This window comes from Falco naumanni, chromosome 11, assembly GCF_017639655.2.
Source record: "Falco naumanni isolate bFalNau1 chromosome 11, bFalNau1.pat, whole genome shotgun sequence".
NCBI classification, from domain to species: domain Eukaryota; kingdom Metazoa; phylum Chordata; class Aves; order Falconiformes; family Falconidae; genus Falco; species Falco naumanni.
Window position 1 is genome coordinate 16,230,803 of NC_054064.1, and position 19,156 is coordinate 16,249,958.

The 19,156-nt window shown below is 40.8% G+C and overlaps 1 protein-coding gene across 4 annotated transcripts in view; it reads left to right on the forward strand.

Annotated features, from left to right (window-relative positions):
* Positions 1–19,156, forward strand: part of BCAR3 (BCAR3 adaptor protein, NSP family member) — a 109,212-nt gene that overhangs the window by 37,238 nt on the left and 52,818 nt on the right. For 2 of the 4 annotated variants that reach the window (XM_040610291.1, XM_040610294.1), the window contains one exon: positions 17,197–17,524. In XM_040610291.1, the coding sequence (XP_040466225.1) occupies positions 17,197–17,524 (328 nt within the window). The other 2 variants (XM_040610295.1, XM_040610293.1) reach the window with 2 other exon arrangements.

Here is a 19,156-nt window from a genome sequence, read left to right on the forward strand (position 1 = left end):
GGAAGAGTGTTTACACGGGCAGTCCTGACCCTCCTTTTCCATTTGGTTCTTTGCTATGAATTAAGACTTTATCGCTACATCTTTTGTTGCTTTTATGATGCTTTTATCAGTTCAGTATCAAAATTCAACTCAAGTTCATAAGAGTTGGAACAAGCCCTGTAATTCATTCCGTTTGAGTGGAAGGGTATAGTGAGATGTTACTCAACTATGACTTACTGTACGGGATATTTTGAGAATAGTTAACAAGATAACAAGGTACGGGTATTACGCAGCCTGCCCAAGAATTCTAAAGATCACTGCCTAAGGCTTTTACGAATGTAACATGAAGCAGTGGTTTACTTGGCTAACATTCCTGCTTTTACCCTGCCTTGGTCAAGAAGATTTTGGAGCCTGTGTAGAAATAAAATGTAATGTAAAGTACGTTAGCTACTTTAACTTTTCAGAAGAACCTAGAACTGGTTGTGTACAAGTAGATCCGTGTATTTTCTCAGTGTCTCCTGAGGAGTTCAAAATAGCTTTAACAATTACATAACTTCTACAGTTCATTGGTTTAACTTCTTAAAATTATAAATCTGACACTTTTATAACTGCTACTGTGAAGAGATTAGGGTATTGTTCAAGTTGACTATTATAGTGGAACTAGATGTATTTCAATTAGAACCTTTTTTCATTTGGCCTTGGGACTGCATTTTGTAACCTTTTGGTACTGGAGTGAGGAACGTATTACAGTTCTCGGTGTAACATTTTTTCTAAGGAATGGACAGTTCTAATTCACATGGTGAATTGATACATAGGTATTTATGTAACATTTCAATCAACTCACTGGAACATTCCAAATTCTATTAATACAGCTACAGCTTGTGATTGTCCAGCTTCAGATATGTTGGCCTAAATCTAATCTTGACACACTGCTGGTGATTTCAGTGAATTTGAATTTGAGTCCAACATTTTTGTCTCCAAACTGGAGTGTATATCCCTTTCCCCCCCTCTATTGAAAAAATATAGCCAAATTGATCTCTGAGTTGTTCTGTTTACACCAGGATATTTACATCCTGGATAGCTTTGCCTATTTACTGTATTAAAGAGTTCTGGGAAGGCTGCAAGACAATTCCATTCAGTCAGTCATACATGAGTGCAGACTGTTTGTTTTTCACAGTAGGGACCAATGGTTGTTATCTAGTACCCAGCCTATTATGAGATGGTTTTGTTTTGTGTCTGTCTTTGACAGAGTGCTGTGTCTAGAAGCGAAGTGCCTAATCAGTTCACACTGAAATGCTTGTTATCCAGCACTAAACTGTACTGAAGTCAAACATTAGAAGAAACATTTTTAAAAAATCTTGCAGTCTATTAAATAAATACTAATGTCCTACTAACATACTTACCAGTACGGAGCAAAGGCTATGTTATTGTTCGCTGTTATTTCGAGCTTTAAACAGCAGCAGCATTGTATTTGTTGCTGGTTCAACAGTTTCTAGTCAGTGCTTGATGTGCGAAGTGACTTTAATATGTAAGCACTTTCACAAGGTTAATTTTATAGGACTAAGCATTTCTTTGTACAGCAAAGTTAAGTTTTGGAAAAATTTGTCAAAATGTTTTCCGTTTTCTAAAATGTTATCTGGTTCTGAAACGACTTTAAATAGAACATGTCTCAGTATACTAAGATTTGGGTTCATCTTGTTGAACTCTAGCTACTCAGGCTGTGTTTCCACAGTAATTAGTACCAGGATCCATGCATTGCCATAATGCCCAGAAACACATTTGACCTGGATCATGTATGTGCACGTGATCACATACCTCTTGAATTAGGCAGAGTACACAAAGCAAGGTTTGCTACCTTCATGCTTTTACACCATCTTTATGCCAGCCCATGGTAAGGAAGTGATTAGAATAAGTGTTTTGATGTGAACAGCGTTAGCTAATCAGTAGAATGATAACCATTCAAAATTGTTAAACCACTTCAGCACAATTAATTTTATTTTGGACCAGTGCTTTGAATAATGGAGCTCTGATATTTTTCATCAGTATTAGAAAACTGGAAGGCTGCTGTGCCATTGACTCTTGACCTTAATTGAAGCTGGGGTTCCGAAATGCCAGTCTGTGCCCTCATCAGCTTTCCTTTAGCTGCTTTTCCCCATCTCTGTATCATTCCTGTTGTTGTCAGTAAAACTGTCCTGCAGCTGCATGGTGAACCTATTGGGAAATTTATCTGGCTGAAAACCAACTCTTTTTCCCTTCATGTTCATTCAGATCAAGTCCCCATGCCAGTTCACTGCTCAGCTGCGCAAACATTTGTACAAGTATGAATGGCCAAGGAAGATAGAGCAGAAGTGGGCCCTGACGCCTGGCACAGCGCCGCTGCCCGAAGTGAAACCACAGCTGAAGGAGCGCCTCCTAATAGGAGGCAAGTCACTCTGTGGTCCTAGGTATTAGAAAGGGACAGATGAATGCAGCAGATAATTCAGTCCAAACTTTCGATTTGAATTACCTTGCATTGGTGTCTATATTTTTTTGTTGATTGTAGAGATATTCCAGGGTAGCTGATTTCCTGGCAGATCACTCAGCAAGTGCTGACAGCTGGTGGAATGAATTTAGGCCCAAAAGCTACAATGGCAGTTGTCCTGGAACATGTCATCTCTTGGGTGCAGCCTTCCAAATTTCAAGCATTTGTTTCCTTTTCTCTAAATCCTGATGATCTCAAATATTTGCTTAGGGCTTATCACTATCATTTGATTTCCTTGCAAATCAAAACACACAAGTGGAAAAATGTTTCCAATTTCTGCAAACTTTCTTCCCAAGTGCAAAATTTTTACCAGTTCTGAACATACTTCCTACCACTGTTCCATGAACAGAAGACCACAATGGCTGTGCACCGAGTCAAACTGACAGTCACTCAAGTCCAGGATCTCGCATCAGGTAGTGGCAAAGTAGATGTCAAATGAAACATGAAAGAGCACACCAACCCATAGTGGTGCTTTCCCAGGATATGTTCTCAGCCTCCAAGCATTTGATGTAACAAAAATGAAGTTTCAAAAATACATGAATGTGAAGAGCCATAAATACTTTTTCCATAGTCCTGTTGCCTGTATCTTGACTTACCTTTTGATGTGTGCTGCAGCACATTCTGGATCTTGGTGTCCTGCCATCTAGGCCAGTATCCATTCACGTATTCATAGCATGCTGTGCCTCCTTTGAGATGCACATTTTGTTTTCTGTTCCAGGGACATTGTGGAGTCAGAGGGTGGGGTCTGCAGCTTGCCTGGGCTTGTCCCAGTATGGAATCAGAGTGCATCTAAAAAGCAAAATGATGGGCTGTGCTTATAGGAGTGTTCTAAAGCGGCTATCTAGCACCTTTCTGTAGTCTTAGAAATGTTTGGTTGGCATTGTGAAGAAGCCGGGAAGTAATGTACCGTCTTGTAGAAGCAGCTGCTTCTGGTATGAGAGAAACTCGTGACAAATTAGGTGTTATCTGACTCCTGTATTACAGAAAAAGGTCTTCCTTCCCAGAGCATGAGGCATAGCATGCTGTCCTGTAACAGTCAGCAGCTCAAGACAGACATCCTGAAAGCTGTAGCTCGGTACTTAGAGCAGTACTCCAGGAAGGACGTGTCGTTTTCTCAGTATCCTCTAATACAACTGAGGCAGGGTTTGATGCTCTGTGGGTTTGGGACAGAGTGATATTTGATCGTGTTCAATATTGTGCTACAGTTTTAGGAGTGGGATTTTACTATGATTTCTTATGAGCTATAGTGGAAGAATAAATCTTGCTACGAATGCGTTGAGGAATCCCACCATGATATGACCAGCTCCTTCAGTGCAGTAGAAATGTTACGTATAGAGTGGGTAGTGTAAATATATAAATGCAAATATATAATTTGATATAATAAAAAAATACCTTGGATATGGCCAGCCATGGAAGATATTTCTTGGTCCCTTTATAACCATGAATTTAAATATAGAATTGTTCTGGAAAGCTTTATATCATTTGACTATTAAAATGCCTGTGTACATTTGTAAGTATTCATGATGCACCTTTCCACGCATTGTTATGAGTGGAAAGGTAAATAGAAAGCTAAGTGACAAGAAGTTTTACTTATGACGTGTTCTAAGAGCTAGAACTTTTTTTTTTCTGGTACCTTCTTTTACTGAGCTGAATTCTGATTAGTAGTATTTTATGGCTTAATATGTTTTCATTAACATCTTAGAGTGTTTTCCTTTGATGGGCTAAAAGTTTAAAGAATCTTTCCTTTTTGTCTTGTATGGGTTTTCTTACACAGAAAGATTGCAGTTTTAATAGGATATATATTTAGATCTTTTATAATTTTACCTGTCATACAAAGAAAACTAGCCTTAATGGATTTAAATAAAATATATACATTGATACAGTTTATTGTGGGTGAACACAAAATAATATGCAAAATCTGAATTAGACTAAATGAAATTAATATTCCATAACTTCCTGCTTTTGGTGGGGAAAAGAGATTTTGCATTTAAATTCTTAAATAACTGTTTCTGCATCTGTAGTATTTTTTACCCTGCTGCAGTAGCGTAAAGTTAAATATGAAGTGCTTTCTTGCCATGCGGGTCATTCATTGTCATTCATTATATAGAAGACCCAAGATGTGTACTATTAAGAAGGAAGATGAGCAAGCAGTACAGGTCATTGCTTGTGCTTGGAACAATATGAATAGAGACAAGGCCGCCTTCAAAGAAGGTGTAAAATAACTGAGGGACTCCCGCATGTGTTTTTTAGGTGGCCAAAATAATTAACATAAAGTCACGCCTGGTTTAGCCTTGTCAAACTCAAGTGTCTTGCCTTTGTCGCTCTCAGATAAAGCCTTTTTACTTGTTCTGGTTTTTTTGGGTTCTCTTTGAAACATTAGAAACAGAGTGCTCTGGACCAGCGGTATGTAGTGTCAACCTGGCAGATTCCAAACTAGTGCTAAAGTAGCTTTGCCAATAGATGGAGAGAAGGCTGCTTTGAATGCTTTTGTGTGCGTGACAGAGGTGGTATTGCTGCCTGTGTGGTCTATTTTGCTCTCACTGTGAGATACAAGGACTTGTAGGTCTTTGTCATTTCTGTTTGAGGAGGACAGAAATGTAGATGCTGCTACAAATGTAACAATGTTGTAAATGTAAATGTAAACATACGCTTCTGACTGTGCCATTTAATTTGCTGAAAGTTCCAAATTTGTTTATTGCTGCTTTCTGGCCTTCTGTTTATCTTTGTCTGTACCTCAGTTATGCTCTAAATGAACATCCCCCCCAATATCTGTCACATGCAAAGAGAGGCTGTTAATTCTCTTGTATTTGAGACTTCTTACAGAAGCACGGAAAAATAGACACTTAAAAGGAAATCTTAGCTCCATAGTAACAGTTCTTCCACTGCTTAGAAGCAAAGAGAGGAAAATAGGCCCCCTGGTAGAATGGAACCCATAAAACCTTGTCCAGTTTCTTTCTGGTGTTGTATTCCAATTTACTGTCTGGAATGAACTAGTCAATAGAAGAAAACTGGTTTCAGTGCAGTTTTACCCATGTATTTCAAACAGGTCTGTCTGATCTATGTCAGCACAAGTTGCTTGACGTGATTTTCAATATCAAATTGAAGATGGGGGGAGGAACACAACATGTTATTGTCACAGAATATGTGGAATAATTTATTTTAACTTTTTTTTTTAATTACTGATTGGTTTCTGTTAAACATCATACTCAGTTTTCTTGTACTATGTCTGAGAAGCGCTGCACTTAGAGTTTTTTTTGGTTCTAGCAGTGGCTAATACTAGCTGACTCAAAATACATGGAATTCTGTAGCACTGAGAACTTCTGATAGCTACAGTGAAAATTTTTTTCAAATTCTTCCAGTTTCAGTTTCTTTCTGACTTAAGACAACAGTGAGCCACAGATTAGAGTAGTTTGACAGTAACCACTTCCTATTGGAAAACACTGATTTGTCAGAACCGTAGTTTTTAGCCAGTAATAAGTGAAAATCAGACATCTGGTATTATATGTACCTGGTTTGTACTCTTCCAGGTCTGCAAAAATTAAATGTGCTGTAGCCAGAAGCTCCAGCAAGCCAGAGCATGTTCATGCTCCAGTTTGTCACTGAATGATCTAAGGTTTATATAATTCCTCAAATTCTCCTGCTTTACTGCGGCATAATTTCCGGGGTGATCAGCTGCGGGACATTTGCACTTGCAAACTTTTTTGAGGCTAGGGATCGTGAGGTTTCTTGATTCTAACTTGTAACAGATAGTTCTTTGGGCATTTCTGAAAGACCTTGTGTCTCCCAGACCCAAGACAGACCAAGTAGCAAGACTGAACGTTGGTAGGAGGTTCCTTACGGAGGTCTGGGTAGCTGCTGACTAGACTTGTCCATTTCAGTTGGCAGCCAGGAGGGACCTTAGGAAGCACAATTGCTATAGCTTATAGTTTTCAGACTAAGTATTGTCAGGTTTCAATTACTGGAGCATTTTTTACTTTGTGTTGTCATTCTAATTTGACCTGATATGTCTTTGATTAATTTGAAAATTACCAGCAAAGAAATTTTATTTTCTAGCCAATAATTACGCTGATCATTATTTTTTCTATGTGGCATCTGTGGGAGTTGAGGGAATGCAGCATTTTGTTTGTGTCCTTTCTCTTCTAAGACAAGTCTACAGTAGAAATTTGCTTTGACTGTTGTTTATCAGGGTATCTACAAGAACTGCTGTGTGAGCAATCCGTGCATACCATGTCTTCATCTTGTGTACTTGCTTCTGCATTTTATCACTGCAGCTGCACAGCAGTGCTTTTAGAGTAGATGTTTTTTCTCCCAGTTATTTCAGGAAGACTGGATTTCTGATGGTTTAAGGTCAAACTGAAAAGTTCCAGTGAATTCTCTTGTTTTGTTCCATCACCTCTCTTGTTACCATAAGCCAGGCACATTTTGAAAATGGTCCCTGAAGAACTGGCAAATACCCAGCTCTTGGTGTGATTAAGGTACGCGACCTACAGCATCACAGGTCTTGGGACCTAGGACCCAGTTACGTTCCTCCTCACTCATCTGATTAGGCAGCTGCTTGTGTAGGTGTCTTTGCACTAGGTGGAAGGATGCACCTGTACATACTCCCTTCCTTCAGAAAGCAGAAGTCAAAGGTGACTGTAGAAGGCCACAGCAGTGTGTGATGATGGCCAGTGATGGACGACCAGCACGCTGCTGGTTTCTCACCCTCCCCTAGGCTGATGTCACAAAGGACAGCACTTCACCACTAACATTTCTGTGGCGGGCGATACGCAGACAGCGTGATGCCGTATAGATAAACAGATGGCTGAGAGGTGTGGCAGTTGAAGGTGGAATGCTGACAGGGAGGCTTGACAGAGGTGCTGTGTTTGCTTCAGGGCACAGGTGCTTACAAGACTTCATCCCGCATCTCAGTAAACCCATTTCCAAAGTAGATACAAAATATGAAAGCAACAAAAAATTTTGCAAGGAGGAAGCTAATCTAGCTCTAGTAACTCACAACTAATGTAGCTACTGTGGGCAGTCCTGGAAATTCTTCATTCTTGTAGCTTGCAGGCAAATTCTCTTTTAACAGCTTTGCATCAAGTGTGTACAAGGATGGGTTGTGCAGATTCTTATGTGTGAAGACAAAGACCAATTTTCAATTTCATCTGAGGAGAGTATAAAACTCTTAGGAGAAGGATGTAATGACTCATGCAAGAGTAATCACAGTTCATGCAGGACTGCCCAGCTACCAGTCCCATTACTTAGCGTGCAGTCACGTTACTAAGGAAATTACTAGTCCTTTTCTGGTTCTTATTCATAAAACATGACAATGAAGTGTGACATGACTTCCTATGTAATTACAGTGCCTGAAATTTTCCCCGAGTTTTTAGAATCAGCCAATAGCGACTGTCTTAGGTGCTAACCGATCCGACTTTTTTTTATATGATTTTAGATGTCTTCTGCCTGATCTGTGGAATGTATGGTTTAGATAGAGTAGCAAGGTATTTTCCTTTATGCAATGAAGAAAAAAAATAGTATGCACTTCTGTAGCATCTTCCACTTGATAAGCTGATGAAGGACTGTACGGTCTTTCCTGTGAAAAGTATCTACCACTCTGATGTATGTTACAAAAATGTAAGTGTAGGTCATGGAGGAAGTAAGTGGGTCAGAATGCTAGAACTCGAAGTGTAATCCAAGTATCTCAATTCCTCTTTCTGTATTTTCACCATAATTCCATTTTTCTTGCACAGGACATATAAGTGAGTCATTTTGGTGTCCAAGATGGGGTTAGTCTGCTGGGTTTTGGTTTCTTTCTCCTCCCCTTGCTCATCCCCTCCCTTCCCCAGGTGTACTTTGAAGAAGGATTGTGCCTGAAATATCCTATGGGAAATTTCCATAGATTGTTGCTTGTGGCAGTGAAGATCTAGCATCTGTCACTCTGAAACATTTCAGGTACCTCTCTGTCCTCAATACTTAACGTGGTTTTGCACAACTGGCAATGACAAAAGCAGAGTGCCATCAGCCACTGAAGATCTGCTGGCTTTCCTAGTTCATCAGTAGCTGAAATGTGATTGCATTTGGGGGAAAAAATGATGAAAGATTGGAGTGAGTTTTGTTGTGTGTTCAGGCTTCATTTTGTGTCAAATTAGTTTGAATTCAGATCTCAGCTTCAAGGTTCTTTTCAGTGTCCGTATGATGTTACAGTTTTCTGTAATTTGGCGGGAGAAATTTATGTAAGTGTAGAAGTTTGTGTCCATCAGCATGCCACAAGTGGTGATTTATGTCTTAATGAATGAATCCTTTCTGAAATTGTTCTTTCACATTTACCTCAACTTTCCCAGTTTGGAAGTTGTTATAAAAGGTACGTGGCGATAGCAGCAGTGGTAATGCTTTCCTGCTGCTCATGCCTGCAGGAACCAAAGTGGGATTGCTATGGGAAGAGCAGCAGTCAGAAATGCCACCATGAGCTTCCTTGACCTCAGTATATTAGATAAATCTGATTTTTTAATCTTCTGTCTCCTTCCCTTACTGCATGTTTGAGTGCTCTCTGCCTTTATTTTTTTTTCTCTCTTCTTTTATGCTAAACTTCATCTTGAGGGGTTTTTTTATGCAAAGATTCTACTCGTATCTATGAAAACTCCAAGACACTTCTGAGAAGTTTCCCAATACCTACATCTGCAACATAGATGATGGCTAAGGAATCTTGACTTGATGAGCTAAATGCTTTTTAAGCTCTAGACTGCTCCAAGAGGAGGTCCAGTGCTCTTTCTGTCTTTAATTGCTTCATTTTAAAAAGGTGGGCTTTTTGCTGTAATGTATTTTAGATAGTTCAGATAGTAAAATTCCACGTTCTGGACAATGCCTAAAAATCTGAACTACAAAGAGGTAGATGTCCTAGTTCTACCCAGTGCCCAGAGATGTCACTATGGTTAGTCACCATGTGGAATTTTAATCCTGCTGTTGTTGCCATTGGATATAGCTTAACTTCTTTAGAGTGAGAATACCATAGTTTATTTTTGGTGGTTGGTTTGATAATACATAGAGGTCCTGGGAAATTAAAAATCTGCTCCTTAATGACATTTATCATTTAGATAGTTTAGGACTACAACTTCAGCAATATCACATTAGTCGGGCTCTGAAGCAGACATATCGGAAGAAGCATATTAAAGTGAGTTCTAGTTAAAATGGAGAAAGAGTGAGAGGATTGAACATTAGCGTAAAATGAAAAATAGGGCACAAAGAGGATCTCTGAAAACAGAACCACCGTGCAGCTACTAGGGGTAAAATGTTTAATGTCAAAATCAATTACATGTTTGGTTAGGCAGAGAAGTATTTGTTGCTGGGAAGCTAATGCCAATGGGATAGCTGTGAAGAGGTTTGCAGAATGTTGGCACGAATTCTGGTAAGAGGGAAAGAACCGTGTTATCAAAATTGCTTTGCACGACTGGAATAACCGCGGCAAAACCAGAGAAATGTTGGCCAGGCAGCCTGAAAGACTGAGCCAACAGGAAAGAAACAAAGACAGTGTTGCAGAAGAATTTGATCTAGACGGTGCTTCAGAAGTCAACTGAGCGTGCCCTGGTTTCTGTGTAAGCAGAAGCCCTTCGGCTGCGGCGGTGGGACGGCTGAGGGGGGCCGAGGTAATTCCTTAGGGTGCGTGTTCTGCCTGTAATTACCCGATTGTTTTAGAGGGTGTACTTTGCAAGGGGCGGTTAGCTAGCCATCTGTTCTGCCGACAGTTCTCGGCCCTCTACAGTTATTTGACCCTTTGTTTTAGAAAATGCGTTTTATCCCGCCAACCTGTTGCACAGATAACTTCGGGCAAGGGAAGGAACCGTGTGCGTGAAGTGCGCGGCGCTGCCCGCGAACGGGGGGTTTGGGAAGGCTCGTTGTTGCTGCAGTGCTGATTTGGCAGTCTCACATCCACGGGGAAGGGCGGCGAGGGGTCGCTGCCGGGAGCGGGCCCGCCCGGCGGGGTTCTGCGCGGCCGGCCCGCGGGGTGTGGCTGGCGGCCGTGGGGCGCGGCGCTGCGGGGCCGCCCCGAGCGCCCGGGGCCGCGGCGCTGCCGGAGCCGCCGCACGCAGCGCGGGGTGCGGGGCGGGGTGCGGGGCCGGCCGCGCCAGGTGAGTGGCGCCCGGCAGTCGCGCTCGTTCGGGAGTCACCGAGCCGGGTCGTGCCTTCCGCGGCGCGGGCGGGCGATAAGGCGCTCCTGGAAGGCTCCGGCTGAGTCACCCCTGGTTAGCCATCGCCAGCTGCTCTGCTGGAGGGCAGGCTGCTGCAGGCGTGCGCGCCCGCTCCTGCCGCGGCACGGCCGTGCCCCGGGCTCCCCCGGGAACGCCCCAGTGCACCCACTGGAAGGGCTCCGGGCTGCTGGTGGTGCGGGGCCGGCCTCGGCCGCCCCATTCCCCCGCGCCCCCCGGCCCCGCGGAGCTCCGCCGCCCGGAGGGACCGGGACGCGACTCGCTGCCGGAGCTCGACCGGGACAAAACCTCCGGCTAATCCCCAGGAAGCCTGGAAAGCAGGAGCGGTGATCGGACCGGTAACTGCGGGGCAGGGAGCGCCCGGCGGGCGGTGTGTGAGCGCCCCTGCGTGCCGCCGCCGGCCGGGGAGCGGAGCGGGACGGGCCCGGCTGCTGCTGCGGGGCGGCGGCGGCTGCTCCCTGCTCGGGCTTTGTGGGAACGGATGCCCTGGAAATCTGTTAAATGCTCTTCGAGTATAAAACGCCGGTATACTCGAGATACTTCACTGAGCAGAGAGAAAGGAAGTGCTGTGTCTTTTTTTTTTTTTTTTTTTTTTTTTTCTCTCTTGTCAGTTAGAGGGTTGTATTTAAAAAGCACTTCTGTCTGTCCAGATTTGCAATTTCCGTAAATCACTTGATCGTTTAAAATAAGTGCATACTTACTGCTGAAAAGGTTTTTTTAAATAGTTCGTTTTCAGTTGGAGTGCGTTGTTTTGTGGTTTTTCTTTTTTTTTTTCAGTAACATCGTGGGAACAGAGGAGCAGGCAAAATAATAAATTACTTCCTATACTAGGGGAGGAACAAAAGCTTGTATTAGCTGAAAACCGCTTAGATTTGACTGTAACTTTGGTGAAGTCCTTTATTTCTGCCAGCAGAATGGGGAGAGAGTGTTTATTTCAAGTCAAGGCTTCATTCCTTTCAGGATTACTGAGCTAACTGATTGGGCACTGAAGTTTCTGAGATAATTTCATAGTATAGGCCAGCCAAAGAGATCTCTGCTTATTATTGAATCCTTTTCAGTGATCACTTTTTCCTGGCATTTTTTATAGATACCAAGGCATTCTACATGTGAAAACTCACAAAGAGTTTTTTTTGGGGGTTATCTGTTTCTCTGATTTTGAAACAGAGAAATTTCAAAGATAATTATCCTGGCCTGTGTGTTTTCTGTTGCCTGAGAATAATAGTTAAAAATAACATTTAAAATAGATTTCCAGATTACAGTGCAAGGATGTATGGAAAGTTGAAATTGTATGACACACATTAAGGGGAACGAGAGCACGAACGTTGTGATAGCACTTCAGGTCCCTTTGGAAGCAGTGACCTGGCCATAGTCTTGTGGGGTTTTTTTGATGTTTGACAGACTCATGTTTTTTTCTGATAGTAGCTCAGAGCCTTTGAACTGTTGCGTGTGCTTTCTCAGTCTATTTCTCTGTATCATTACAGGCTGTAGGTTCTTGAACCTTAACAGTCTTTTCAAAGTCCTGTGACCTGTTTGCTCTAGCAGCTACTGCATCAATTTATCTTGTTAAAAAAAAAAAAAAAAAAAGCAGAGAACACGGGTTGCAGAAAGTACGTCTAAGCCATTTTGGGAGCAAGAATCCTCTGGGTTTTTTTATGTTAATGAAGAAGCCTATGTTGCTTCTAGGGAAACAGTTAACATGAATTCTACCTTGAGTTTATAGTGGCTGTAGTTTTAACTGTATTTCTTCCTACGAAATGTTAACTTTAGTGGCTTTTCAGTCATGCTTTTTCTGTTTCCCTAACTTATTTTCTTACTACACAAAAAACAAATCTTGAGGAAATTGATCTGGTTTTTTGTCCTGAACTTGACTTTCATCACAATTAAGGCTGATTGCTTCAATTATTTGCCCTGGGCATTTGCATGGTGCATGTAAACGTGCCAAGTAATCTAGCAGGGAGAAGACAGTGTGTCTCCCACTCATGGTAATTTATTGTTACTGGTTTTGAGGGAGGGAGGGCAGGTGAGTGGGAGGAGGTTGTGTGAAGATTTGCTGTGTCAAAAGTAAGTAGGGTTTTCACAAAAGTTGACTCAGTCTTGGAAAGACCTGAGGACATAAGGCAGTTGTTCTTCAGTTGGCAGCATTAAAACCACATTCAAGCCCTCTTCGCCTCGTAGCATATATAATGATAAAGACACGGTAAGACTTGGAGTGAAGTATTGTACTATTGGCAATATATTAAGACCAGGTGTAAACTTCAGAGACTTTGATCTAACAGGGAGAATCACCAGACTGCAGATGTATAAGACTTTGAGAGAAGAGTGAATCTTTTAATGTCCAAAAAGATATATATAACTCAAGAGTTAGATATAACTCAAGAGTTTTGAGGTAGCTTGAGAGTCCGATTTGGAATTCTGAAATGGCTTTTCTGTTTCCTTTTATGAGGTTTCTATTAACATGAGCATATACAGCCTTGGACTGTTTGTTATGCTATTTGTGAATCTCTTGAGACTGAGCTGGAGATTTCCTTTTCCCTCCCCCTCCTCCAATGTATAGAAACAACAAAGTAGCAGCCACTGCCACTAGTTACCTTATATTGTGGTATGGAAGGGGCGCTTATTCTTGCAGCTGTACTGGCTTGAATGAACCATCAGAACACTCCTTCAGACTGTGTGAACATCAGAAGGTTTTCATAAGACAAACTGAGCCAGAAAGTTTGTATTTGTAAACCAAAGACAAGAGGGCATGAGTAGAAGGATATTTTGTATTTGTTTTGGGGAAGCAAAGGTTATTTTTTTCATTGTTCATATGGTTCTTTTTTGTTTAGAGCAATGACATGAAGAGATGACACCCTGTTGGATTAGAGCTTGGTACATGTTTGGTCTTGCCCGTCAGATACCTATTTTGTTCTACATCCAATCTCATACTGTTTTCCTAAATGCCACATTGATTTTAAAGACTTCCCTTGCCCTCATTCATAACAAAAAACTTGAATGTGTCAGAAGTTACCTGGAAACCTTTCATGGCCTCCAGTTCTCTGAAGTCACAGCCTGACTTCTGCCAATTCCATTCCCATATACCTTCCCAAAGTACAGACTGAAGAAAGAGAAATGCTACTCTATATACAAATCAAAACTCACCTAGAATTTTTAACATTTTATCAGCATGAGTCAATCTTGTTTTTATCTGGTTAGGGGAAACTTGTATGACTTCCAGAACACTCTGTTTTGTTAGATGCTGCATTTTGACAAATAGGAATACGCACAATTAAATTTCAGTTCCTTTTGGGCTATCGTTATAATTTCTACCATTTCCATTATTGATTGCATGATGGCAGATGTTCAAAGCACACTGTCTCTTAGGGAGTAAAATTTTCAGGTTTTCTATATCTAGTAAAGTAAAACATTCTTTGAATCATATGCTAAAGTATTTGAGACATTCCAGGGTCTTCAGCTGAAGAGGCTCCCTCCTTGCTGTGTTTACATGTGATATGAAAAAAATGTATAGTTTGGCAGGACTTTTACTGTGCTAATTATTGTAGTTCTTGGTTTACATTTATGAAGAATACATAGTGCAGCAGCACATAGGCAAGCAAGTAAATTTATGGATAGAAGTTAGCAGATCTGTTGGTTTGGGGTTCTGGTTTTTGGGTGGTGGTTTGTTGGTTTTTTTTTGAGGGGTTTTGCAGGGAGGATTGAAATATTATCAAAGCTTCTGTACACACGTAATTGTGGCCAAGTGTCTTGCAAGTTCCTTAATGTAGGTGTTTCATAGTAACTTTGGAACTCTAACTTGATTCCTCAAAACTCAGGTGTGAATTTGAGGATTGGGTATGGAATTTGTAAACCATGGGATGTTACCGAAAGTGACTTAAAAGATGCAATGATTAGGACATAACTCAGGGTGTTTGGTTTTCTTTCTTAAGAAGGGCTTCTTAGGAGGGGAGGTTAAATGGGAAATGCTGTATTTCAGAGTATCGTATATTTGTTGAGAATTTTCAAACTGTTGGAGTGGAAACCTACTGGATCGCTATAACTTTCCTTGTGATTTGGTTAGGAGAGGGAGTTCTCAGCTTTCTTTATGGATCCTCAAACATAAAGTGGTTGACTGTTTACTGTTATTGTAAGCTTATCGTGGACTCATCTGGTGTCAGCTATTCAACTGAAGCTTTCATTGGTTGTAGTGGTAACTGCCTGGCTTTGATACCCATTTGCGTGAAATACCATGTGTTTCATTTCAGGGTGATAATCTTGCAGGAAAACCTAAGAAAAATCTCTTCTGGCTGGATAACCTGAATTTAAATAGTCAGAATTCAGAGGTTAGGAGGTGTTTTTTAGAAGCCAATAAGAAAGTTGAATTATTAAGTACAGAATCTCAGCAGACCCCAGAAGGAGAATAACAACATGTTTGTGCAATATGAGCAAGCTAGCCTCCAGTTTTTCAGACTCTATAAATGGTGTTTGTTGCCTTCTTACAGTAAATACATAAAGATGTGTTTTCAAATGATTGTGTGAATCCTAAGAAGCTTTTCTTTCCCCTATTGTTTGAGATACTCTCTAATAATAAATCTGAATTTACTGGAAACAAGCTCTATCAGTTTACTTTAGTTATAGGAGGTTGTAGCTTTGTGGTAAGCGTTTGCATTTTCGATCGTCCTATCTCTAGCCCAGGGGTTTTTTTGTTTGTTTTTTTTTTAAAAACTTTTTATTATTTTGAAAATAATTATGCAATATTTGTAATACTAGCCAGCAGAAACTGTGTCCTCAAATGACATGATAAATGGAGAGGTGATTTAGTGTTTCACATCAAGGGCCCATATGATAATTTATGGGAGATTTTTTGTGAGTGTTTTCTTTAGGGTTTTGAATTCTGTTTGGATCTGTCTAACTAAAAATGTCAGTTCCTGTTAACCTTTTAACTCTTTTCTACTCTTTTCAACAAGAAACCTGACCAAAGTTAAACATTCTCTCTGAACAGAGGTGTTGTTTCCAGAGGCCTTTCTACTATAGTACATAGTATCTCAGACAGAGCTTTGTCAAACTGAAGATTAAAAAAAAAGGCTAATTATTATTTATCATTTCTGATCGGTGAGTGTTTATTGTAGGACCTTCAATAAGGGAGAAGTGGGAAGGGATTTGTTGTTGAAGTCTGGAAACCTTATCCCGCCTGTGAATCTCTGCAGTGCATCTGAGAGGAAATGGCAGAATTCTTTCATAAATTCGAGATCAGCTTTAGTGTTACTGTTAGGATCACCTCTGGGTAGAGGTAACAGTGGCTTCAGTGCAGCAACACTCGATAGTACCTGTGATACTGAGGCTGGAGGAAGGAGCAGGAGGGCTATAGAGGCAGCTCTGTTTTCCTTGCAACACCTGTGCATTCCCCAAACCCGGAGGAATTCCTGTGCAGCTGTCAGCAGCTGACTTCCAGGCTGCTGGGCCTTCAGGGTGCTACTCCCGTTTTTCAGCATGAAACTTCACCAGCATCAGAACAGATTCTCCCTGTCCATAACTGTTATTTCCAAAAGCTCTTCTGCTTTCTGACTCCATATCTGTCTCTGCCGCTTCTGTGGCTTTTCCAGTTTTTTTAGGAAGCACCTGGTTGACTACCACCTAGGTTAAATAGTGTGGGCCTGGTTGACCTTTAAGTCTGTGTGTGTGTTCCATAGAGTGGCTTTTGCAGGCTGATATAACTGGATAGGATAAGGCAGCCTGTCTTCTGTATTAAAGCACTGCAAAGTGAGCACAAGGCAGCATTTTTTGAGAAAGAGAACAGCAATCTGTTAATGTGCCCGAAGTGTTTGTCTCGTGAAGGTTTTTTGTTAATGATAACAGAAAAACCTCTACTGTACAGCAGGCTACAACTGATTGTGCGAGAGACTGACAGTTATGCAAATCCCTAATGTCAACAACGATTTGAGCCACAGGCAGTGCATGCTGAAGAAGAGAATTCCAGTAATCTGCTCCTGCCCTTATCTCTTGGGTAGAGCCCTTCAGTTTACAGCCTGTTAGAAATACGTGACCACTTCTGTGCTACATTTATTACTTGAGCAAGACACTCTTCAGAAAGAGTTTTCTCCTCACATTGTGCCAGCTACTGGGTTTAGAGGCATATTTTTCAAACCAAGCTGTTGAGTGCCTTTTATTTTTTGTCAAAATGTTCCTAAAAATTTGCTTTTTGTTAATGAATCTAAGTTGATGTCTGAGTATTCAGAGGATGTGAAGGAGCAAAGAGGAGGAATTTGGTGCATAAAAATGGAGAATTGCTCAGGGCCTGCTCTTGCATGTGTGTCTAGATCAGTTGGGTTTTTTTGTGACTTTTCACACGCGTAACAGTTAACATGCAATGTGTGCTTCACATGCAGTTGGGTGCAACATGACTGGATTATGATACAGGCTACATCTTGACATATGCAGTTCAACTTTTGATGCCTATGTTAGTCATGCTATTTAACTGACATTAAAGTGGGGACTTCAATGATTGATGCACTATGATGAATCTTGTTTTTGTTTTTGCAGAACCAAAAATGATAGCTGCAGGAAAATGTTCAAGTCTTTCCAGAAATGGCCCAGCGAACCACCAGTTCTCATTAGCTTCTTCCATGGACCTTTTGACCACTAAACCTTCACCAACTGAGTATCGCTCAGACTCCTTTCAAGACATCTCTATCCATGGCACTCTCCCCAGGAAGAAGAAGGGGACAATTCCCACTAGGTCTTGTGATATGTTTAGCCACGTGGGAACATTGCCATATACCAGAACACACCGGCAGCAGCCACCTTTTGTCCAGCATGTTATAGAAGAGTACCCTTCACAAAATGGGAAGAGCAACAAACTCCATGCCAGGTATCTTGTAAAACCTTAATTTACTTATGTTTGTTGAATAGGAATTGTTATGTGTTTTTCTGGACTTCTCAATGTCCAATTATAGGTGCGGCTGTTTGTGATAACTCTGCATTCTAACAGAGGCTGATTTTTCTCCATAGTACTCAGTTTAGGTCTTGATGGAAGAAGCCAAACAAAAAACCATCGTGAAACAAGTGGGGAGAATAGTGAATCTCTGATGCATATATATCAGGAATTCTGAGAATTTCTTCTTTTTTAAAAAAAAAAAATTACTAACTTAATAGCTCAGACTTGAAAATAATTCTCCTTTTGCAGTAAGGTCAGTATATGAGCTGTTAAATACTCATGCCTGTTTAAAATAACCTTCTATACCACTCTCTGTGGGATCTAGCTATTTGGATTTGTAGGCTTTCTTTTGACATCTGTATAGTTTTTAAAAATAATTTTTAAGGACGAGGGTCTTGCCTCTGATTGTTTAGGAGGTATAGCGTTGCATGTACTATTCCCCCAGAAGAATCTTCTAGAAGTCCCTGAATTGCTTTGAACATGACCCCTTGCATCATTCTGACAGAGCAGTTTTAACCAAGAAGTCAAACTGTTCAAACTTTGTTTTGATTTGGATTCCATGCTTATACAGATGGAGTGCAGAGGAGGAGAGTGGTGTTCCATCTGCCTCCAACCTAGAGCTACATGTGAGCTGTTTTTCTTGACGATTCAGTGGAACCCAACATACACTGAGCTAATGGCAAATTATCCCAGTTTATTATTCTCACTTGACTTCCTGGTTATAATATCCATGACTCTTGAGAAATAATTATGCTCTCGTAGCTAGTGTTTCTTTTGGGAATCTGTTATCATCACTGATACCGCGTTGCTAACAAAAAAGTAATTAATTTTGTAAATGTCCTTTTTTTGTTATTGTTCTGATATTGAGGTCTACAAAATAGGAAAAAATTTCCAGCTAACACAAGAAATCAGTGTAATGCAGTGAGTAAGTTAAAGGCACAAAGATGAGCGTTAGGTTGCTTGGGTGACAGACTTAAAAGATTGAGAAAAGATAACAAAATGACAACTTCTGCATTAGGATTTATGGTCTTGCTGTGTCCATCACTATAAGATTTCTTGTTCTCAAATCTTGTGGGGGAATGACAGTTCTAATTATGTGCCATTGTGTGTGTAGAGTGTTTTTTTTATGGTTTTTGCTTGTGGCATACGGGACCAAGCTCTCTTCTCATTTGAATATAATATAATACGTTTTTCTGCTCTATACCCCATTCACGTTAAAAGACGAAAGGGCCTCAGTGTGTTTAGTATTCCTCTGTCACTGATCTCTGAGATGTACCTCCTTACATGAACTGGCTTTTTAATATAATTTGCTGCTTTGATTTGCGTACTTCTAAAGAACACAAGCAGCCAGGTTGGTATTCTGCTACCATAAAAAGAATGTGGTGGTGTACGCTGAAGTTTTTGTCTTACGTCTTTCTTCTCAAGAGCAGTTACTAAACAAGATTTGTGAGAGATGTTTTGATTTCTTGGGAGACCAAAGCTTCCATATTAAGTATATTTATACTTGTAACTGATAACTTCCCTTGTTCTGTGAAGAACACATTTGCACAAGCAATGAGAATGCTT